Genomic DNA, 24,506 nt, shown 5'->3' with positions numbered 1-24,506 from the left:
TACGAGAATAATATTATATTAATTATTAAAAAAAAAAAGAAAATGAAATTAACAAAGTTTTCTATCCATTTGATATATTATAAAATCTTACAGTTAATGGAACGTCTTAAATGTTTCGGTGAACTTCAACAATATTAAAATATTATAATATATACCACTATATCCGTATAATAAAGTTTAGATATTTTCTGCGCTGTTGTTTAACAACAACAGCATATTTTGATTATTAATCGTCGCCTATATTATATAATACATAACAAATGAGATATTTTCGCTAAAACCACGGAAAATTTTGAAAAACTGTGTTTTGTAACCTTTACTTAAAAGTGTACCGCGTCGGTCAAAAGATTACATTTATGATAATACTCATATAGCTATATAGGTACTACGTACATATATGTTGTGACTACTGTAAAGAGAATAATAACCAAGAAACTTGACCTGACCCTTGAGCCATAATTTTCAAGATGGGGGATTGGGTACTGTGTATATAGTGCACGGTTATCTGCACATAACCGTGGTATAGTACACTATACAATTTCCTGTATACTGGGACTACTTCGCGCTGTATACATATACACTGCACGTTCGTCCGTTACACGTTTATAATAACACAATATGTTATTGCGTCTTGGGTACTCAAGATGCACGCGTTTACGGTAAACCGCGATAACGCCACGGACGTGAAAATTCGTCGGGACCCCGGGATACGGTAATGCAGTGAGGCACGTCGGTGGATGTCATCGCAGGCCGACAAGTCGTGTAAACGAACACAGTTTTCTCCCACGAGAGGAGAGTCATTATAACCGGCTCCGCGCGCGTACCCGAGACCGGCTCTTCAAACACCCAGTCTCCGGAGAGTCTCTCACCTGACCAGTTTCGCCAGCGTGACCAGCCGTGCACGTCGTCGTCAGCTGCCGCAGTGCGTCTCACCACACACAACACGAACCACCGAGTTTGACCACGTTTAACCGCGTCCGCCTTTCGTATATTATATACCTAAACTTGTGATAACGCGATACTATACTTATACACCTACTGCTCTTATTTCATCGAACGTGTTGCGCGTTTATTCATTTTTTTAACCCGTTTGAAAAGTCCGATTATCCACACGGACGTTCCACCGCGGTTTTTCGTCGCGACGTTATAGTTTCCGGCCGCCGCCTACACCGAGTGTTCCGGCTGAACTCCGGATATCCGGAGTGTTATGCGCGACGCGACATGAACAGATACTACGAGGCGTACCCGAAAAGCGGCGGAACCATGCTGACCCTGCCACCGCCACCGCTGTCCGACCCGTCGGCTACGTGGAACTCGTACAGCTCGGAACCGGTCAAAGGGCTCGGCAACCGGATCAAGCCGGACAGGAACCGTCAAGCGGTTAACGTGCAGAAGTTGCAGTGGCGTAACTCCAACTGGGTGGATGGATTCCCGGAGCTGGTGGGCTCGATGACCATTGCGGACGTCAGCCCGAGGTTCGCGGTTAAGCGCATCCTGCTGCTGTACGAGAACGCCCAGTACAGGGAGGCGGCGAATTTCGTGAACCGGCTCAGCCACAATACGTTCAAGGCGATCCTCGACCAGCTGCCAATCGACCTGTTCGTCGAGGCCATGCCGCACAGCCTGTCCATACTGGAGGCTCTCTATGCCAAGGTATTTCTGTCGTCCGACTGCGGCGTCAAGGTGCTTCGGCCCGACCACGTGCTCATGCGACTGGTCAAGCTGTTCACCGGCACCGCAGCGGGTGGCGCTGATCGGTGGCTGGGCAGCACGCGCAAGCTGCTCAAGGTGATCGTGCTGTCCGAGCCCAAGCTCCGGAAGGCACTGCAGGTGCGCCGCAGGGCGCTTGACAAGGCGGTCGAGGGCCTCGGCCAGCACGGGCTGGTGGGCACCAGTGACGAGACGCTCACCAACCTGCACGACGCGCTCAAGGTGGAGTTCCAGAAGCTGGTGGACACGTACAAGGCGGCTCTTCTCAAGCTGGAAGAGCTCAGCTTGTCCGGCAAGCGGGACGGCGTGAGCAAGGGCCCAGCGCCGGTGCAGGCGTCGCACCAGCGGCAACTGTCCCTGCAGCAGTCCGACATCCAGGAGCGGCTCATCAAGAACAAGACGCTGCTGAACGTCGTCGAACCCGTACTGGAGAACAAATCGATGGCCATACTATTGACCATACTCAAGCGACGGGTCGAGTACGATAAGGACGCTCTGTTCCAGTTCACTCAGCTCCGTAAGGAGCTCAAAGTCGAATCTGAACACGTGGTGGCGCCTCTGCTCATGAGATACTCGCACGCTTGCGAACAGGTGAGAAACTGAGAACTATACATATTTTAATATCATACAGTGATTGAGGGTTTAATACCACTGTAGTTATGTACCAGTAAGTCCAAAATTCTCACATCACCCTGGGACCTATTTTTTTTTTTGTGAGACCATGATACATTATTATGTTTTAATGCCGTTTCTTTTAACATTAATCAATAAAAAATCAAATTCAATGGTATACATTGCTTTTCGATTACCTATCTACTGTCAAAGAAATACATTTATATTTATAATTAGGATGATATATGAGACTTTTGAGACACATTGTTTATGGTCGTGCAGGACGTGGCGTGACGTGACGGTTTTTGCGTGTGGTTATATTTTGGGGGTCCTATATAGCTATATATGTAAATTTATTGTTTTAATTACCTTAAGCCCAGGGTATTTTTGTTAAACGATCAATAGCCTTTGTAAATACTGTTATTCACACGATGAGTTTATAAATTAATGATACATAATATATGAATTATATATATATACGTGTGTCGTGTATATATGATTATATTTTGGATAGTAGCTAGTGGTTGTTCCTCCAAGGAGTTATAGTCCCTTAGCACCAGGTCACAAGACTGACTTTTTTTTAGGGAGGGAGGAGAGGGTAGGTTGTAGCCCTGGTATTTTTTCCTAATAAATTTACATTATATTTATCCAGTATAATTCACTAAGCATGCATCCCCCCTCCAATTGTTTTCAAATAATGTATTTATTTCAAATTCTAATTATTGGAATTTATAAAAAAACTTAAGGATCAAATTTTCAATTATTTAGATTAAGTGCAAAATCAGCTTGATAAATGTAAATAAAAATGTGATTCTCATTTGAAAAAAGAAATTTGTATCGTCACAGACACTCATTAAAATATATAACAAATCTAAGCATTTTCCAAATTTGAGAAACTGTCTTGCTAGTTGCCGCATATTCGTTTCTAGCTGATTTACACCCCATCGAAGGAAACATTTTTCGTGACTTACCAGTTATTACCATCCAGTTTATTTTTGAGGATCAATGTGCCCCTTCTCTAAGCCGCTTCCGAGTTGTTCTCATGCTAAAATGTATACCTACGGGCTACGGCTTAAGGCGTTTGGATTTCTTGATGTCTTGCGAATCATCGAGAAGTTGTTTAGCAGCTGCTAATTAGTGCAATACAACTCTATATATATGTAGTCAGCTATTCGCCTGCTTGTTGGAAAAATTCTTGGACATCCTCAGATCGCGATGGATAACGTCGTAGTCATTCCTGTCGAACCGGTATGCTGCCACTGTACAATATGTGTAGTAATTAGTATTATAGGTGCCGTAAGGCATTATATTTTGACAACTTTGAGCCACTAAAGTTTTGAGTTTTTTGGAAAGCTACCCTTCGAGTCGTAACTCGTACATCCAAATAGCTAGTTGGACGATATACTATAAGTATACCTACGGCGACGTCGATCGGAGACGATTGGAGCAGTTTGCCGGTGCAGGGGCCTTCATATTATTAGTATGTGTCCTCGGTCTCCAAACAGAGGAACGTATCACAATAGTGTCATCCCATATATACATACCTAGGTACCTAGAGTTCGAGCCGACTCCGAGCGAAGTCGTTGACGAAAATATATTAATCGTCTCCGTCTCCGTCGGCGTAGCGACGGTCATGTGTGCGGTCGCAAAGATCTGCAGCAGATGTGTCGCGATGTGTACCTCTATAATACGCGTGTGATGAGATCAATGACCGTGGACAAGTCGACTCTCCGACCGGCGCTGGCTATTATCGAGGGAACCAGTCGCACACACACACACACACGCGCGCACATCCGTTTTTCTCACATATTCATCTTTTTCCATTATGTTCGCGTTTTAAACGCTAACGCGCTGTGTGAACGAACTGACATCCATGATAAAAATTTTTTGTAAATTGTATACATACCATATTATATATACCTTATACCTATATTATCTAACTGTAAAACCAGCGAGTATATTATATGAACACGCGAGACCGTACTATACATACCTATACATACAAATATATACATATATATATGTGTATGTGGAGTAACGCATATCCAAGGACACCGTATAATTATTTCAATTTAATACACTTAGCTCATATAAAATATACGAGTTCCTATGTAGTGTTCTATACCGGGCAGGTTCACGTGTTTACTGTACGCAAATCGTGCTCGGTGTGTGTACACTGTACACATTACGTGTATTATTATACGTCATGCAGGGCTCGGATTTTGTAGCAAAATAGATCGTTAAAAGAGCATTTATAATTGCAAAAAAAACATTTATTTAATTTAAGCTTGAAAAATACAAAAATTAAATTATTGTTTCTCTTTACAAATGTCAAAACGGCCGCTATTATAAAACCACAGTTTTTATTTTATCGGCTACCTATTAATTATAATGTTATGTACCCCGATAACAAACAAAATAATTTCGACGACGAAACACGAACGTTTTACATATTTCTGGCTATAGTAGGTATAACTACGTAACTAATATACGATTACAGAAATGTATGATATTTTCGTGAAATTTAATCATAAATTAGCAACGATGTACACTGAGGGGGTGAAGCAAAATAAAGTTTACTTCATTGCAACGAGAATGAAACGAAACGAATTTATCTATAAAAAATACCTTTTATCACACCCTCCAGAAAATAATGCAGCCGTTTGCCTCATTTTTAACAAAAGTTATATCAATATGTTTGTTGGGACTTGGACTCTGTGTTAACAATAATATTTGTTGTTCATTTTTGCGGCCGAAGGCACACTTATATTATTTAAACTGGCTTAGCCGATTTACACACGAAGTCATCCCGTGTACACATTTAAACCGAATTAAACCGAGCGGCGAGAGCTGTATTTTATAATTGATCATTTTTTTTCCGGCCGAAGTCCCGGGTAATGCAGCAATGTAATATATATATATATATATGCCTGTATTATGTGTTTACCACTTACCGTGTATATAGTGTATCACTCACTGTGTATGTGACATCCCACCTATACGCTCAAAAAGCGATTGCGTGCTGGCGACACCGAATTTGTCGAAGCAGTGTATAACGTAGAAGCGCGACGTGCTATAACAGCACGTCCACTATAGTTGGTTATTAGCATCACAATAGGGCGACCACCGACGAATGTTTTAGACGGCTGTCTTAATTATTAGAAGTTTAGTATGAACAGCTGATTGACGATTGGGCACCATTGCATTGCTCGGTAGGTACCACGAATTAAGATTTTTTTATTAAATTAATTAAAATCTTAATCCGTGGTAGGTGCTCACCGGGTACGCAGTTATTGTCTTCGTCTTATCACAATAATAATAATCTTACTGAACTGGATATTTTTCAAATAAAACCGAACTTGAACGCTATACGAGTTGTATCTAATAATACATATTCTAAATCTGTAGAATATAACAAGAACATTATTCCAATTTAGGAAAGAGGTGCAAACCTGTATAAAGTTTGGAGCATTGCATTTGCATGTCGATTTTCAACACAAAATAGACCGGTGTTTTTTTTAATTTCTCGAAAGGTCATTTAACTATGGGCTTGAATACAATAATAATAATGTCTCTATTCAAAGGAAATTACAAATTATGATTTCAAATGTTTAACGTATGAGAATATGATATAGTTATATGTTCTATAATGTAATTTAATCTATAAGTCTATTACCGATCGCATATACCAACTTATTTCACTATATTATATACCTATTATATTCAATAGTATTGATATAAAATATAAATATAGTAAAATATATTAATAACAATTACGTGGTTTAATGAACGTATTGTATTTATTGTGATATTATACGTCAATACCAGACAATACTTCCAAAAACCACATTGATTATATTTATTTTGGCGAAAAAAATAATTCGAAGTCATTAGTCATTGCATAACATGATATGTGTGCTATATAATAATTTATAGTGATACAAAAATGACAAACGGTACCGCAATAAAAATAATATATTGAATTACTTAATCAATAATAAAATATATTTTATAATTTTTTTTAGTAATCAAATGATATATTTCTTCTATACACATCACACATATTAAAATAGGATATTATAAATTATAATGTATTACAATAATTTACAAACATTTTACAGAATTTATTTGATCTAATACCTAAACTTAATAGTAAAACAAATAAATTTATTTATGTGAAATTTTTGTCAATATTTGATTCACATGCTCTAAAACTTTAATAAAATAAATAATTATATTTTTTGTTTTCATTTTTCTGTGCTCTGTTAAAATGTAAAATAGTATTATTTTAATTTCAATAAGATTGTGCAACATTTTATATCAAACTTTTTTAAATTTAAAAACACATAAATCTATTATTACATTTTTAATTTCCCACGAGAAAGTATATATAGTTATATAAGTATAGTAAAAAATATAATCATAAAAAATTAAGAAAGGTAATACATTTGTAATTTGTTACCATCTTTTGTTTTTTTAAATCCTCATTATATAACAATGTATTATCTATAACTTTATAAAACTCCTATAGGATATAATTATAGGAATTCTGCGACAAAGAGGAAGTAATTATAGTTTAGATGTGAAATAATAAATTGAAAACATCTTCTAATAAGATAATAATAATAGGTCATACAAGAACTCTGTATTTTTTTTTATTTTTTATAAATATATAATATTTGATAAACTTTTTTCCCCTTTATGACATGTTTTTTTTATACTTCTTTCGATATATTTTCAACGTACAAAATATTATTACAAAATATATTATGTGTAGACGATTGGAACACAAATTAATGACAACATTTATTTTAGGCTTTTAAATAATGTGAAAATGCCTTAATTAAGCTATATTAATGCTTATGGTACCTATATGGCTATAATCAATTTGAAGAGCATATACAAATATCATATCTGTAGGTAGTTCAGCTAAAATATGATTTAAATTATCAATAATATTTTTTTAAAGTTAAACAGTAATGTTTTCTCTTATAAAATGATGACTGTTATTATATTATGTTAATACGTGTAGTATTTATATATACATAGGTACCACATATAATTAACATAACTCCATAAAACAAATCCAGATGGCACACAAACATACACTTAAACTTATATAAGTACTTATATTCATTGAAGAAAAACATAAAATAATATAACGGCAGTATTGGAAAAATCATTTGAACATAAACTCTTTGATAGTATTAAATTCGAAAAGGCTTACAAAGGAGTCAATGAGGTATCTATAAACAAAATTAAATTTCGCTTTTGACTGCATTTTTTTACGCGAGCACTTATATATGAAAATGAGAATTTGTTATTTTTATCTCGACCAACTGTATTATTTTATGCATATACCGGTGTTCAATACATACTCTTATGCACATTTAACGTATTTTATCAGAGCGATCAGAAAAATATAATTACGATTAACGGTTTCTATTTGACGTGTTCCCATCCAGTTTCTCGCCATAATATGTAATTCAAAATTACCAAGTCATTCATAATATATGTAGATTTACTAGGTATTTGAAAACTGTTGTCCAGATAATGATATTTATAGAATTTCGGAACTCAAGGTTAACTCTGAACACCCCGGGGTATCGAATATATTAGTCTACTGACACACTGCACCGAAGTACTGTTGTGATCTCAAACGAGTTAACGATGAGTAGTTGTTTTGCATCATAAATATACAACGTTTGTATTATAGCCTTTCTAACCGGTATTTTTCGAACATGTGCAGTAGGTACCTACCACTGCAGGAGATAATACGTTATTTCTCCCTAGTATGGGTATAACTCGGATCGCGATTAACCCAATGATATTTGGCAAGACATTTTTGAATAAATAAACCCACGGAGAGTAATATGCTTCCGTAATTCGTATGGTTTTTTTTTTTTGCGTCTGTATGATATTTTGTACGCATTTTACACGCTTTCGATAAGGAAAAACAAAATACAACAAGCGGTTTGTGACATTAGACGACAAAGGATCACCGTTACGACGCTCTCCGAGTTAAGACGACGTGATGAATGGATTTGTGTGGCGATAAAATGGGTTTAAAATACACACATACAAGAATGAGATTACTTTTTTTCCACATGGAAATCATTTATGATGAAACAGAATATTATTTAACATTAAACACCTTCCCGTATTATTTTCCTCAAAATATGAGATACCGTTATCCTCCACAGATTTGATTTTGAACTAGAATCATGTAGGTACGTTTACTTTCCTCAGAATATGAATGTCGTACTTTAATTTTTTAAATATTAAATTATTTATTTCATTTGTATTATTATATATTGTACACACGTAACACTCTTAATTGATACCATTTTATATTATATTTAAAATTGAAATTATTATAAAACAAATTTTATTTTCCTATATTCTATTACGATGGTGTTTAATTTTAATTTATTTCATATTTATTTTGATATCTATGCCCGTACATAAAATATAAAAATATAAAGAACAATATTCTAGGCAAGAAAACGATATAGGACCTTGTACCTATGTACCTTCTGCACCTATTCATATTAACAAGAGTGTGATCATTTTTTATTTTATTAAAGGAGGAGGAGGAGGAAAATGGACAGAAAAGAAAACTGTATCTCATTTTTGGAGGAAAATGGCTAAAGCCACCTATACCCACATTCCTTGTCTGGTTACCTATCTACCTCCTAACCTAATACAAGGTAACATTATCGTTTACGTAGTGTTTGCTTGAAAGGTTTGAATTTTCGCTGGGTAGAAATTATACGGTTTTTATTTTTTTTAACGACCGAAATTCGAGCGCTGAGCCCTGGGCAGTTGCGCCGCCTGTGCGCCCACTTACTGCGCGAGTGCTGGTGAATGTTGGCTGTTTTATTATACACCGGAGCATCGTATTATGTACATGTATTAGTGTAAGTCGTTGTAGTGGGTTTATGATGTGTACACTATGAACGAAATTCAGGATGTTATTACACTCACGATGGCAATTATTATTATTAACTAGCTATAGCCTTCGTTCGAGGGTTGGTTGAATTTTCACTAACGACCTTCAACCTTTGCGGTCGGTTATAATTGGATCGAATTCCACTGTTATCAGTAACGTAAACATAGGTAGGTACACGTATGTATAAAATGTTTATTTCCCGCACATAATTATCGTCGAAATGTTGACGATGGGAGAGAAAGTATAGTAGTAGGTATTGATTCGATTCACAAAACAAATAAATCGAGATGCGAATCGTTCTGCGGTGCTGACAAATAGATTTGAATTTTGCTCAATAATCCACGGTTCGTATGCGTGCGCGAACCCTAAAAACGATACTTTCTAATGATATAGATGATTGCCCGTGTATTTTATGTACGAACGGGGATCATACTTACGATAATTCGGGCGATGGTCACGAAGCGAATGATATACTAATTAGTAATTTATGATTTTCGTTTTAAAGGTTTTGGAATTTATGAAGGAAGTAGCGGAGGACGAAGATTCCAGCGACATATCTGGCTATCACTCGGATTCGGACAGTGCCATAATGATGTCGGGGAATTCACCGTATGTCACCAAGAGAGCCAGACACAATTTCATTTCACGATCAGGTAACTTATAGAGACTGTACATTAATTTAAAAAATTAAAATTATGGATAATTTCAATATGTATTCAAATTTTCATTTTGGTTTATTGCACAAAAAGCACGGTGAACAAATAACATTTTAAACATATTTTTCTGCTTTATTATTAAGTTATAAAATTAAATAATTTTAATAATAAACCATGTGCCGTATTAACCTTATGTTTGTTTGATTCATAAAATCATATTGGTAGGTATGTGAAAAAATTACATTCAGTTAATTTATACAATTTTATTTACTTAAAAAATTGATTGCAGTTTCAACAATTCGAACTTAATTAAAAGGAATATTTCACATACTAAATACTTCATTACCGAAAAAATATATATTTGAAAAATATTAAATACCAAATACAAATATTTTTAATTAAAACGTTCTTTCGATTTCAACGTCATTGACTTTTAAACCCTAAAAATGAGTTTCAAATATTTGTTGAGAGTTGATTAATAAAAACTGCTCACATGGATGGAAAAAATATTAAAAATATTTTTTCACTTAATGGTGTGTGTAAATTATTTTTGTGTTATAAATTTTAATCAAATAAACGAACTCATTACATTTATACATACATATAGACAGGTGACCGTGTATTTATATATTCGAAACAATATTACAGCGTATGTGTGTATAATATACCATTTAGTTATTACCATTCACTATTACATTTTCCGACTTCCCCTTAAGATTATGGATTATGGATAAAATGACAAAAAAATATAAATAATAACGATGACAATATTGATACATAAATTGAGTAATAATTAATTAATTACTAAGAACATACTTTTAAAATACTACAAGGTATGGGGGTTGGTGGTCGCCCGCTTCTCCCCCCCTCCCTGAAAACGCCACTATCGTCGTACTGTGCGTATTGCCTACTTACTTATGTTAGGATGAGGCTACAATAATAAATTGTACCTACACACACAGACATTATACTATATTTTACCTGCACGACATTTGTTTAAAATACATTCATTCGCCATCGGTGCGTAAAACAAATCACGAACATTAACAGAAAAAAACCACGTGTCGTGAAAATCAAACGAATAAGCGTTCCGTTCACAAAATGTGTCGATGATGCGAAGTCACAATATTGCGCCCAAATCTACGTCGTTTTCACACCACAGATGGGTATGCGCCACAGTCTCGCGGTGTCTGTGCAACCCATCTCACCCATGACCCCTCACGATCGTGCGATGCCATGCGCATATTGTAATGTGACGTACGTCATAATCCGATATATTATAATATTACGTTGCACCTCGGCGACAACGACCACAACGCGTATATTATTATTATTATTATTATTATTATTATAACTGTACGCGAAACGTCCACGACTGTAACGTAGCGGAAGCGTATATATTATAATATAATAATGATATTATTGCGATACACAATAATAATCTGACGCACAATCGAGCCCCGTGACTTTCGCGTTTATGTAGGTGTTATTATTATTATTATTATTATTATTATTATGGTCCCTTCTCGTTCTGATAATTAATTATTGTACGCATGTCGTACGCGCTCGCGGGACAGGTGTAATACAATATAATAATATTGCACCTCGACCTTTTCGGTATACACGCGTACGTCGTGTACGTCGTCTACGATGTGTTGTACCCGCCAGTCGCGGCGGGCGGCTGTTTATGGCGTCGGATAAATACCGTCGAACATAATATGTGTTCGCGGGCGTGTGGACACCTGTGCACGGACACCCGGCTACCTCTGTACACGGGTGCAACGAATGGCATGTGCGTATTGTACATTTCACGCGAACGCATCCTGTGAGTGTTGTGAGACTCGTCGGAGAAAGCGGGTCCGCGAGTATTCGAATCGCCATTATACGTTCGTGTATACAGGTAGACGCGCGTAGTTATTCGGTCCATCTTGCTCGCCCGAGAGAATCGCTCGTGTATTATTATAATACGTTCGATGATTATATTATTATAATATCATGCCGTGTATACGTACCGAACGTATATTATAATCACGAGCCTGGGTAGGTATATAATGGCTATAATATGATGTTATGATGAGAATACCTGTATATAATATACGCTCGGAACGTGTGTTGTTCCGTCCGCGTACTGCAATCGAGCGTGTGTGCGCGCGTGTATAATAATATATGTATATACAAAGTACAAACTATAATATTACTATAATACGCGTATATGACATATTATACAGGTAGAGACATAGGTTGATAAAGTTTGAGCGCTCGTTCTTATAATAATACCTACATTTACGTTCCGACGTTATCGAGGTGAAACGACTTCGCTGATGATGATGTGCGGCGGCGGCGGATCTAGTCCAGTGGCGTACTCAGCTTTTTATTGAAACGCGTGGCGGGTGGAGTATGAACTGTCGTCTAATTTCGGACCACATTAAACCGTAAAAAAATGTGTTTTCTTGAGTCATATCCAGGGCGCTGGTTAATTGTAATAATACCATGATTATATTATATAGTCGACAATCGTGTGTATAAGGAAAATTTGTATAATATGTTGTTAGGTGCCTATGTATAATACACCTTATGTACATTATCACCAATGACTCATTAGTAGGTTTTTAACATCTTCAAACGTAATTCACCTTTGTCGGATGTCGGAATCAATAAAACACGTTCAACACCCCGCGAGCACGTTTCTGCAGAGATCTACTTACGGGCATAGGCGGTTGGGATTTGAAATTAATTGAACGGGCTAAGCCAATGACTGTTATATTATTGTAATATGTACACGGGTTGGTATACCGCGATAGTGAGAAGTGACGATCATTATATGGGTTAGCCGGTTAGGTATTAGCTGCAGTTCAGCAGTTGTTGAAATATCATATAATTGTACTACATGATTTATGATATTTGAGCGGCGAACGGAAATCGTAATGCCGTCATGCTGCGTGTGCGTTTGTACGAATCAAATTTAGTTTCTACCGTGCGTGTGTTACATTATTATACGTTATTTTTGATTTCCAAAAATACCTGTTCGAAAGAGTTTAATACTTGCACGCAGAACGTCATAGAAATGTACTGTACTGTGCGAATACGACAAATATTTCCCGGGATGAATGGTATATTTATATTTTATTTTTTTATATATATATATATATATATATAGTATGGGTGCGAGAAATTCGTATTTAATCGAAACTGTACGGCAATAATCGTTCATTTTTCAAATTATCCGAGTTCCTATATCTTTTATACCTAGTATATTATAACAATATATGGGTTACAATTATCCTTACTCCATAGCCATTTGTGCTTTAGTATACATACAATTAATTATCTCCTAACCTAAACTGCATGTTGGTATTTCGATTCATGTAACATAAAAAAAAAAACTAATAATTGCTGTGAAAAAGAATTATTGCCATTAGCAAGGAAATTTGAATCCTCAAATCGCATGAAAAATCTTAAGTACTTAAAAATTCTAAAAATCAGAATTTAAATACATGCGGGGGACAATGCTTGATGAAACACCCAATTTATAAATATGTATTTTATTCATTTGCATAGTGCTTATATTACATGTATAGGTATCTATAATGTATAATGTATATATAGCTAATTAATTAGTGTTAGATTAAAATCTCTATTACTTTTCTTATAGCAGCTGCAATTGAGATATTTTTTCTTCCGAAATTATAATTTGTCGATTGTTGAGATTTACCGGGACTATTCGTGTGTGCACAGTGCACACACAAAACTGCCATTGTAGCTCCATTTCCGACTAAGGGAAGAATCGTCATTCCCTTGACGACGAGTTTAAATTTAGATTTTCTACGTTTTGTCGTTTCCTACGAAATTCTAATCAAACGTTCCGGAATTCAATATTTCTGACATCTGTATGTATTGAAGAGGGAGTAGTCATTTCCATCGGTGACAAAGTAATAAACTTTTATCAAATTGCGCAATAATAAGTGCCAATAATCAAACTGTCGGAATTGCTAATTTCATCGTAGAACTTATAATCAATAATATAAGTATATACTGTGTAGGTAGGAAAAAACGACGATATTTTTTTTGTAAAATACGAAACTAATAGGTAATTGCACGCTACCCCGGTTTTTTCAAATTACACGCATCTATGGTTACATTATTTTATTTACCAAAGAAAAATGTGTCATAATTGACGTTCCCTTCGGAAAAACTTTAACATCATCTCAGATAAATAATACTGCTACCTAGATCAGGAACTCGCACAACACCGAAGTATAAAATTGTTAGTTTCCTCAGATTCGTTTCATTATGCATAATATTATAAAATACAAATACTAATTATAATAGTTGAGTTGAACGTGTCACATCATACCAAAAATGTACTCATGGCATTCAATTTCAAACCAAAACATTTACTTATACGAAGCAAATAATTCGAGAACGATTTTCTAAGACTTCAATGGTGGTGTATTGGCGTATTATATAATGTGTGCATTTCCGACTGTGGTGTACAAATTATATTATATAATATGTATAGTGTATTTTATTATAATTTAATGTGCACTTATACACATCGTTTATATAGTAATGTACTAATGTGTATATGGGTAGGCTGTATAATAATATGCACTCGCGTGCCGTGTACAATAATATGTATAATTTATTCTCGTATAGTTATTTTTATTTGTAACGGTCCACAACAATGTGTTTTCAATTAAATCTTTTTTTTTTTTTTTTACAGTGCGGTCGAGCAGCAACCACAGCACTCGCACTAGATTAGTAATGAGCACTGGATCGAGTTCGGCGAGTCCCCCGGACGGCGGAGAATCGTCTACGACAGGTAACAATGATGTATAATTATTATCACCATTATTGTTACCATTGATCATAATATATAATATACGTCTCTCGTGTAAAACGCGCAGCACCACTCTTTTCAGGATTAATTGTGCAAACGTGTGGGCGCAGTGGGTATCATTAACGCGTGTATGCGCGTATTGTATTATTGCTGACCACAATATATAGCATTTGATATTCACGTATGCAGAGATAATATTATGTATTATGAGCGTGGAAAATGACCCACGGTTGGAGGTTTATTTAAGCGACTGTAAAACCTCGACCGGCACAGCCAGCCGCTGTAGACGAAAATCGATATTTTAATCACACTCAATTTCCGTGTATACACAGTCCATTTAATTTGATCGGATCGATTTTAGGTTTCACGGACATTAGTAATAATAATTTTGTGTTAGTATATATAGGTACCCTGCAGTATGTATTGTATAGTCGACTGCGAATTAGATAAAATTGGGACACGGGAAGTAATTTGGGCGAGCAATTTGGTTTTGTTTTTATACTGCAGGCACAATTGACCTAAACTAGCTCATACTTATATTTATTACTACTTTTATTTTTATATAATATATAAATACATATTGTATATAATGTATAATATATATTTTGTTCTTTGGTTCAGCGACACCGAATTGGGAATGGTCAACCGAGAAATCGATGAATACGTTGACCTGTTGTCGTAAGTGTGGACCACCGACTGCTTTGCAATTGCAGACCGTTAACGATGATCGAGAGAAGTTGGCCTTGCAGACGGAGCTCGAAACCACAAAAGCCGAACTAGAAAGGACTAAAGCCAAACTCGAGTCTTTAAACAAGGCTGCTAAACAGGCACAGTCTTCGAAGTGAGTTTTAAAAAATATATATTATAATATATTTTACATAAAAAATTATTTGTATTTACATATTTGTTATTAAATATTTTAAAAATTAGGGTGCTTCTATTTGGGTAGTGATAAAGCTTAAGCTTTGCATTTAAATTACATGCTCAATGGAATTGTCTGTAATATATTATGGAAAAATAAATTAAACGTTAAATTAACGTATGAGACTAAAAGTTCCTTAATATTTTGATTTGATCAAAAAAATGTTTAAACAAAGTATAGACTAGAATGTCCACTACGGCATCAGATAAAGTTTCGCCAAAAATTAGATAACGCGGATTTACTGTATACCGAAGTTATTTACAGGCTATCTAAAGCAAAAAAAAACAGTCAACATTATAAAACCATTAGATTGTCATCTTCGAAAAGAATCTAAAAATACGTTGTTAAATAATAATAATAATAATAATAATAATGAATTTTTTAGTTGATCTTACTTTTAATTAAACTTCATAGTAAAATATATTTACCCAAAGATTTTGAGTAATAATATATCCTTATATAGCTACCTATGATCGTTAGTATTTTTTTATCTATAAAAATACTATTAAAATGTGACTAACATAAAAACTATTGTATGAAACGGTTTTAACTAAATGGAATAACATTGTATTATGTTTATTATTATTGAAATAATGAAGTTAGATGATAATGAGTAGGTTTAATTTCAAAATATTTAAATTATATAAGAAAACACATATTTATGTAGCTGCCATGATATTGTAACCAACCAATCAGAGAAAAAATACTTATGACTTTTTAACAATCATATTTTCAATCAAAATAAAAACACATTATATAATTTTTCTTCAAATCGTATAGATGGCACCTAAAGATTTTACGTAATTACAATAATAAATAATAATAGACATGCAAATCCAACAATTTTTTTTAAATCTAACAAAACTACACAATTGACGATTGTATAATAACAATTTCATAACAATGTGTACAAATAATTCATAACTTACAAGATAGTTATCAATATTTTAACTATTGGTTTTAAAATTATTTTCGAAAGATCAATTTCACTGAAACTGTTTGCATATATTTTGCTGTAAGATAAAAAAAAAACCTTATAATTTATAATAACTACTGCAAAAATGCTATTTCGTTATTCTTGGTAATTTAGTATTCACTCTAAACCGCGGGATTTCGTAGTCTATCAGAGCCGTATACCTAAAAGAAAAGACGTAGATAAAAATTGCTAAAATGAGTTATACTTTATTGAGTCAAGCTTAAAAGTATATAAATTGTTTTAAATATAATATTCATTCTCACCATGTGAAACAGATCTATAGTAATAATAATAATAATAATAATAATAATAATAATAATAATAATAATAATAATAACAACAATAATATAATAGCGAGTAATTACTAAATGACGGTACAAGCGATAGGGCAAGAAAAACATTCATTGTTTTATTTTTTAATTTTTAGATAACATTATTTGAAAATTCCAAGTATGTTCCTGATACACGAGATCACGACATTTTTTCGGTCGTAGAGCATATAATATATTATTGTAGTGAGCTGTATACAGAGCACGAATAGTTTCTCGGTTGCCATTCCATTTATTTTGTACACTATTTTATGCAGCCTAATTTAGCTGCTTCATTACGTACGGCTTTTGACTGAATTATATATTACACTCAGTTTGTGCTTGTTTCATTAGCAATGACACTCGTATACTCGTACGGATCGTAGGATCAAACCGAGTCTGTTGGGAGTTTCTAATTTATTTATTTTTTCACTAATGTCTGCTCGACTGAGGAAATTCAAACGTAAACGCGTATTTTCAATTATTTCGAAACTTTCTATAGAGTTTTGTTTTGAAATTCACTGAATTTAGGTAATATGCGTGATTCCATCATATCATATCGTATATATTCAGCTATATGGTGTAATATACAGTCCATTATTGGTCATAATTCATTTTTAATATCAGTACGAATATTGATAAATATAACATATTAAAATAAACATTTATATTCGAATTATTCAAATACGCTGTTTAAGTTTATAGGTGTAAGAAAAAAAAAGATGCCTATCGCCAATCGAATATTTTCCTTTTCAGGACATTTCACTTGTAGTTATAGTGGATTTCTAGAATTCGATAAAATACGTTTTGTACACTGTAAGTAGGTTGTACAAAATTATAATAGTTTAGACTGCCTTGTAAAATTGTGTAAGTCTACAACACGCGTGTATAAATTATATAGTATTATACCGAATGGCGAATACCGATTGATAACATAATATAGGTTAACGAATGTTAAAAACTCTCTGTAAATGGGACAACTCGAGATCGATTTTTATTGATTTTTAATTAAAACGTAACGAGACGGGATAGTGCCAATCGATTTAAATATTTTGAATAAAACTTATGTTTTTTTATTTATTTATAACATCCAATGTATTCATCAAATACATTTAAACCGTATACCTACGGTTACGTATGTCATATAAATACATGGAGTTAAAATAATTACACTTTTATGTCTCGGGATCCGCGAGCTCTTATAGCAGCTAATCGGCGTCCGTTAGTTGAAAAATCCTCTCCGGCTGTTTGGTATAATATGAGACGAATATGTTTAACATAATCAACAGAAGAAAACCTAACTATGACTAACGTGACTTCGGTAGTTGTTTTAAAGATTAGTGATATAAGGACGAGTCATATTTACGTAGTAAAATTACATTATACACTCGTCAAGGAATAGGATTTCAGGGAAAGATAAGTAAACCATATAGTGTAGTGGATATGTATTTTGAAGTAACATTTTACAGATGTTCGCCGCAATGTTAAACTTTACATGCTAATTGATCATCCAGATAGGACGTAATTATTTTGCCATAGTTTACTCGGATGAAAGAGAATAATTGTAGAAAGTTTCCCCATATTATAATGGACGAATATATGCGAATGCGAGAACAGAGTTTTAAATAAATTAATAGCTTCTTCTTCTTTTTTTTTTTTTTTTTTGTCGAGAAGTTCGCACAACAACTTGTGTTGTATATATAATGAAACGGCGGCTGGGAGCTTTTCGCAGCGGGGTTTATAGTTAATATACATATAATTTCCTTTTCACTATACAACGGAAAGGATTCGGTAGTCTACATTATTACCTACGTGTGCGCATGCATGTATAATATATTTAGTCATTAGAAAGGATTCGTTTTGGACATATTTTGACTCCGTTTAATAAATGCATTATAAATTATAATATAGTATGGCGTGTGCGAAAATAAGGGTTTTACATAATACCTACACGAAACGGTCATTACTCAAAGTAAATATAATATAGTTGTCGATGCGTGTAATATGGTAGTGTTTTCGCCTTATAGGTAGGTACCATATAACTTATCGAAGGTATCAAGTTTCGGACGAGGAACGTATTTCGATTTTCATATTTTCGCTCTTTAGCTATCGATACTAGGCAGGTAAATTTTTCTGCAAAACAGAGTTTTGCAAGTTTAAAATATTTCATTTCCGATTTTATTTTCCATCGAACATATGGCTGCAGACAAACTGCAATCAGGTTTTGCTCGTCTTACACACTGTGATAAGTGATAACAAACCAATGTATCGCACAGTGCGCGAAAGATGACAACTCTCAAGACTCTTCGCTACCAGCTGTCTGGCATTTTTGATCTTATTTATTCGGATAACTGTGTATGACGAAGCGGTTAACAACGAGTCAGACATTGAGAGAGAAATAGAGAAAGAAAAATATTCGAGTATATCTCGTATAAACGCCGTTTGTCCAAGATAATACTGCAGCGCCCTCCTAATGAAATATATACGACTTTGGGGAATATTTTTTGCAATTAAACCGTTGTTGATGAACGGCTATACGGTTTACTTAAGCCACCACGGTCGAAATCCGCGTGTATCCGTCGTACACATAGCAGGCTCTGCCATGGATATTTTATGTCTTGGTGGAACCGTCGTGTATTTAAACTGCATCTGTTTCGGTTTTCGGCTTATAATCTGCTGTTAAATTTATATGGCAGCTATGTAGTTTATAAGTACACTGCTGCACAGTTGAATCGGGTATAGTGGGGTGATTCAAAAAGATAATGGAGATTTTACCAACAGACCGCCACTAGTCGCGGTTTAGACAGTTGTTGCGGTGAATTTATATTTATATATTATTATTATTATTATTATATCGTATATATATCGTACATATATATATATAGGGTATACTGCAACCCACGTATAATATGTAATACTATTATGTCGGAATGGGAATTTTACGTGAAATCGCTGATATATATTTTCACAATTTTAATAGATATTGGCTTACAAATAATACAATACGCCACGTCCATCGTAAAGCACTGTACCACACCATTATTCGCTTATTACAACAGTATATTATCGACGTATCGTATATAAAAATAATAATAATATTATGTAGGTCACTTCGGCGATTGTATCGACAAAATTAAATTATACACAGCAACTGCAGCTTTGGTTAGCTGTGTAGCTGTTTATTTTTTTTTTAAATGTTTAAATTGTTGAACTCTACGCGGGTGGAATCCAATTAGCATTTGTAATGCGTTTAAAATCCGTAATTGAGTTTGCACGAGTAATAGGAAATACAAGGTTCGGGGTCGTGAGGGTCCGACTACACGGCTGCAACAATTTTACTTGTGTAGGTATATGTATATACGCTTACGACTTTTTACTGTTTAGACTGCACTGTCGCTGGTTTAATTGTATTACGAATAATTATAATTTGTTTGAACTCACTTCCGGTGGAAGAAATATACGTGATGATGATTGATGATGATGAGAAAATATTGAAACACCAATTTATAAACATTTTAAATCACATTTGTAATTAGGTATTAAGAATTTTAAATAATATCATTATATTTTATGTAACGTAATCGTAAGTTGTAGCAATATTAAACATTTCTTTTTATTTGAATAATAATTTTGTGTTTAATAACAATATGATTGATTACGTATATAAATACATTTTTCTCGACGAATTACGAGTTTAAGAATAATTGACACTTTGGATATTAAAATATTCAATACACGTAGACTATAGACATATGCCCAGCCATGTACCTGCAAATGATAAACATCTAAAAGTGAATATGAATTAAAATTACAACCAATGTGACATATTCGTTGTTTTTGATTCAATCCATTGAATGAAGCATTTATACAGCAATTAATATTAATTCAAATTAAGTACAAATAAATATTTAATATAAAACCATAAAATTTAATGATCCGAACTTTTATTGCCGTTTTAAAATATCATTATTTTGTATAATACCCAATATGAATCATGATAAATTAATTCGCTCGTTTAACAATATGTTTATTGTGAACGAGTTTATTAAACCGAATGTGCTCGAATGCGAGATTATCGTGTGTTAAATAGAAAAAAAAACTACAACGAGTAACGACAATTAATTACATAGTAATATAATATAAAGTTCTTTTAATTCTCGTTGCCCGACGTAATAGTATACCTATAACTATCATGGTCAACGGAAATTCAAATGGAGATCACCATTATTATTATTCTAATTATTATTATTATTATTATTTGATCCTTCAGAGAGCTGAGTGGACCTAGGTTGGTCAGATGCTACGGTAACCTGTATTCGCAAGCCCGTGTCGATGCTCTCGAAAAACTAGACGTGTTGCCTCAGCTCGCCGACGCCACGGAACTGAAATCGAAAATCCTCTTCTCCGTTGTCGTCGTGAGTATTATATTCCGACAAAAATATTTTGCTAACGTCGTCCCTTGCCAACTTGTAACGGCTGTCTTACGAAATTAATTGAATTTTTACATTTTTCAGTTGGCGTTCAGGTCGACCCAAGCCATGTTGAACCTGAAAAAAGAACAGGTGAAACGGCTGCTGTTCTATCCGACGCCGTCCGGTTCGGCACACGTAGAATTGGAGGCTTCTATCTGTTCCTATTTGAGGAGGACAGTAGACACGTTCGATTTAACCCAGTGCATCGAGGTAAACGTTTTGCGAAATATTTATATTTATCACGTCCTCTGCTGTTTATTTCAGATTAATATAATACGCACGAGCGAACGTCGTTTAACATAATATTATAATCATAGTCACCTAGCTGCTATGTAGGGCTTTGCATTTATAATGATCAACGTTAATATTTAATACATTTAATAATATCAATGAATTCCACTCAGAAATATCAAAATAAGCAATTTTATTCAAATTTTATTCAAGTCAAAATGTAATTTTATTTTGCATATTTTATATAAGTACGTTATAATCCATATAAAATCCATACAAATGCAAATAACTGATTTTTTTTCATGTTTCTATTGCACTTTTGTTATTTTTATGTAACCTTATCTATAAGACTATAAAGCCCTCGATAAATGTACAATAATGATTTTCAAAAATTAGGATTAGCAGTATTGCAGGTCCACGAGATAACTCATGACATTTTTATAGTCTGGAAACATTGTTTATAATACACATTTATTATTGACTTTATTATAATACCTAACAGAAGGATTACATTTTAGTATATTGAAAAATATCTCATTGATTATAGCAATACAATAACTATACACCTATAATACTAATACTATTGCGTTGTATTAACAGGAAGTGAGCACTCAGCTGTGGGCGACATTATACGACTACCCGTGTCTAAAAACGTGTGCTGGACTTCATCAATACATTTGTGACGCAGTACGCTTAGCTTGGGCTCTAGTAAATCAGGTGAGAATATATATAATATGACACGTGTGCTTGTACGTGTGCTGTAATGCGTTGTAGGTAGTTAAATTTACGCATCGAGTTGGATAGGAATTGATCAGTAAAATGTAACGAGTTTTTTTCATTTTTATTTTCACTCTTCTTGTATTACGCAGTTCATTTTATTTTCCTAAACATATTTTATGTTATTGAATGGTTGTATTTATATTATGTTACGACGACCTATTAGTAAAAAATACTGTTAAATTTTTGGTGTCCCCTCACTTTGGAATGTTCTTAGATAATAATTCATATTTATGAGCGTCGGAAAAACAATCCCTACTGTAGACATACAATCCATAAATCTCTGCAGTTTTGTGTAATAAAATCAATAAAAAAATCCAAAATATAGTAATTAAATATTTTATTTTCTTATAAATAAATGCTCAGAAAAACTCGTTTGGAGGCCCAAGTAAAATATTATTACATACTTACATACATATTATATAAACAATCAAAAATAAATCACATACAATGTTGGAATACAAAACAAAATATAAATATAAATGATAAAGAAAACTGTTTAACTTATATGTATTATACGTTTATATCTATATTTTTATTTTTTTAACAGATAAACCAGATAAACCCATACTTTTTTGCACGAATTTTTAGCATATCTATTCTAGGATAGGTAAATTTTTAAAAATATTTTGAAACTTTTTGAGCTATTTATTAACATTTGAAATTTACAACTTTTATTTGACTTCTGTAGTATAATAACATTTTTATGATAATAAAATGTTATTATTATATAATAAAACAGTTTGAAAATGTAGTACAAAGTTCCTCACAAGTTTTTCTTACAGGAATTAAAAAACACCAAAAATATATAATCACAATTTTTTTTTTGTTTATCGCAAACGTCTATGTAAATAGATATAATTAAAAATGTACATAATTAAACGTTGTACAATTAGGAAGTGAAAATTCCAATAATTTTGTAGACATAATATCACCAGTATCTGGTTGTAATAGTTTTTTTTTGTCGTAAATGCTTACAAGGGTTTATCATTAAAATCATCGGTACTTATGATATCCATTGCTGCTATGAGTTACTCGGTAACGAAGTACACTATTGATATTATGTCATTTTTTATATTATATAGCAAAAATATTTCCAAATTTTTCAATTTGAATTTTAAAACATTTTGTATATTATTGTATTTATCAACAACTCTAGTGTATACGGTGCACTGCAGTTCTAATACCAATAAAATATGTAACATAATAAGTAACGTAAATTATTATTACTATACTAAATCATTGAACTATTTATTTTTTTTGCAAAACAGACGCCTAGCTTTGTACTGGAATACGAACAGAGATCATTTAAGAGGGACCTGCACGTGAGATATCATTCTTCAGATTTGGAGAGCAATCAAGTTCGGACTTACCTGTGGCCTGCACTGCTCGAAGGACAAGCTGGACCGTGTGTACACAAAGCAGTAGTACTTACTTAGATCATGCTTTTATACTTTTTAAGAACATGTTGTTAAATTATTTACTATAAGTATGTACATATCATTGAATGTATTTAGTTATTTACAATCCCCGTTTATACATTGCGAAGCTAGTAGTTATAGTAGTTAATGTTTTGTGTAAGCCCACAATATATATTTACTTACATATAATATATATATTTTTTTATACGACATAATTGTATAATTATACGACTGAGTAGGTATCTTCTAAACTAGATTATGATTTAACATTAAATGTGGCATAGTGTACTTCAACATTTTAACATGTATGTTGTATACCTATTTTTTTGTATTATCATTATGACTCGCTTAAGGAACAAATTTAAGTATATATAATTTTATTTATTATCGTACATTTAAATTTTTCTATTCGACGACTATAATATACATATCGCCAATTTATTGCTCAGTTTATTAATGTTTATTAATTAGAAGTAAAATACATTATAACATGTATTAGACATTTATTTATGTGTATCTGTGCGAATGTGCACATTAACATACGCAGGCTACATTACTTTGTAATGTTATTTTAATTAATAAAAATCATTTTTAAAGTGAATACTATATAAACTTTACATTGATAAAAA

General features: G+C 33.4%; 1 protein-coding gene across 1 annotated transcript; it reads left to right on the top strand.

Annotated features, from left to right (window-relative positions):
* Positions 1–827: 827 nt before the first annotated feature.
* Positions 828–24,169, top strand: LOC111042358. Its single transcript, XM_022326948.1, has 8 exons — positions 828–2,301; positions 9,780–9,927; positions 14,654–14,752; positions 15,392–15,611; positions 21,247–21,391; positions 21,491–21,658; positions 22,280–22,396; positions 23,728–24,169. The coding sequence occupies exons 1-8, from the start codon at positions 1,222–1,224 to the stop codon at positions 23,893–23,895; spliced, it is 2,145 nt and encodes a 714-aa protein (XP_022182640.1). The 5' UTR covers positions 828–1,221; the 3' UTR covers positions 23,896–24,169.
* The last annotated feature ends 337 nt before the right edge of the window (positions 24,170–24,506 follow it).

This window comes from Myzus persicae, unplaced genomic scaffold, assembly GCF_001856785.1.
Source record: "Myzus persicae strain clone G006 unplaced genomic scaffold, MPER_G0061.0, whole genome shotgun sequence".
Lineage (NCBI taxonomy): Eukaryota > Metazoa > Arthropoda > Insecta > Hemiptera > Aphididae > Myzus > Myzus persicae.
The sequence above is the reverse complement of the archived record's forward strand: the minus strand, read 5'-3'. Positions and strand labels throughout refer to the sequence as shown.

Excerpts from the sequence above, each read along its gene's own strand:
- LOC111042358 (XM_022326948.1), top strand. The coding sequence starts at position 1,222 with ATGAACAGATACTACGAGGCGTACCCGAAAAGCGGCGGAACCATGCTG. Across the intron at positions 2,302-9,779 it reads ACTCGCACGCTTGCGAACAG|GTTTTGGAATTTATGAAGGA; the intron begins GTGAGAAACTGA and ends TTCGTTTTAAAG. Across the intron at positions 22,397-23,727 it reads CTTGGGCTCTAGTAAATCAG|ACGCCTAGCTTTGTACTGGA; the intron begins GTGAGAATATAT and ends TTTGCAAAACAG.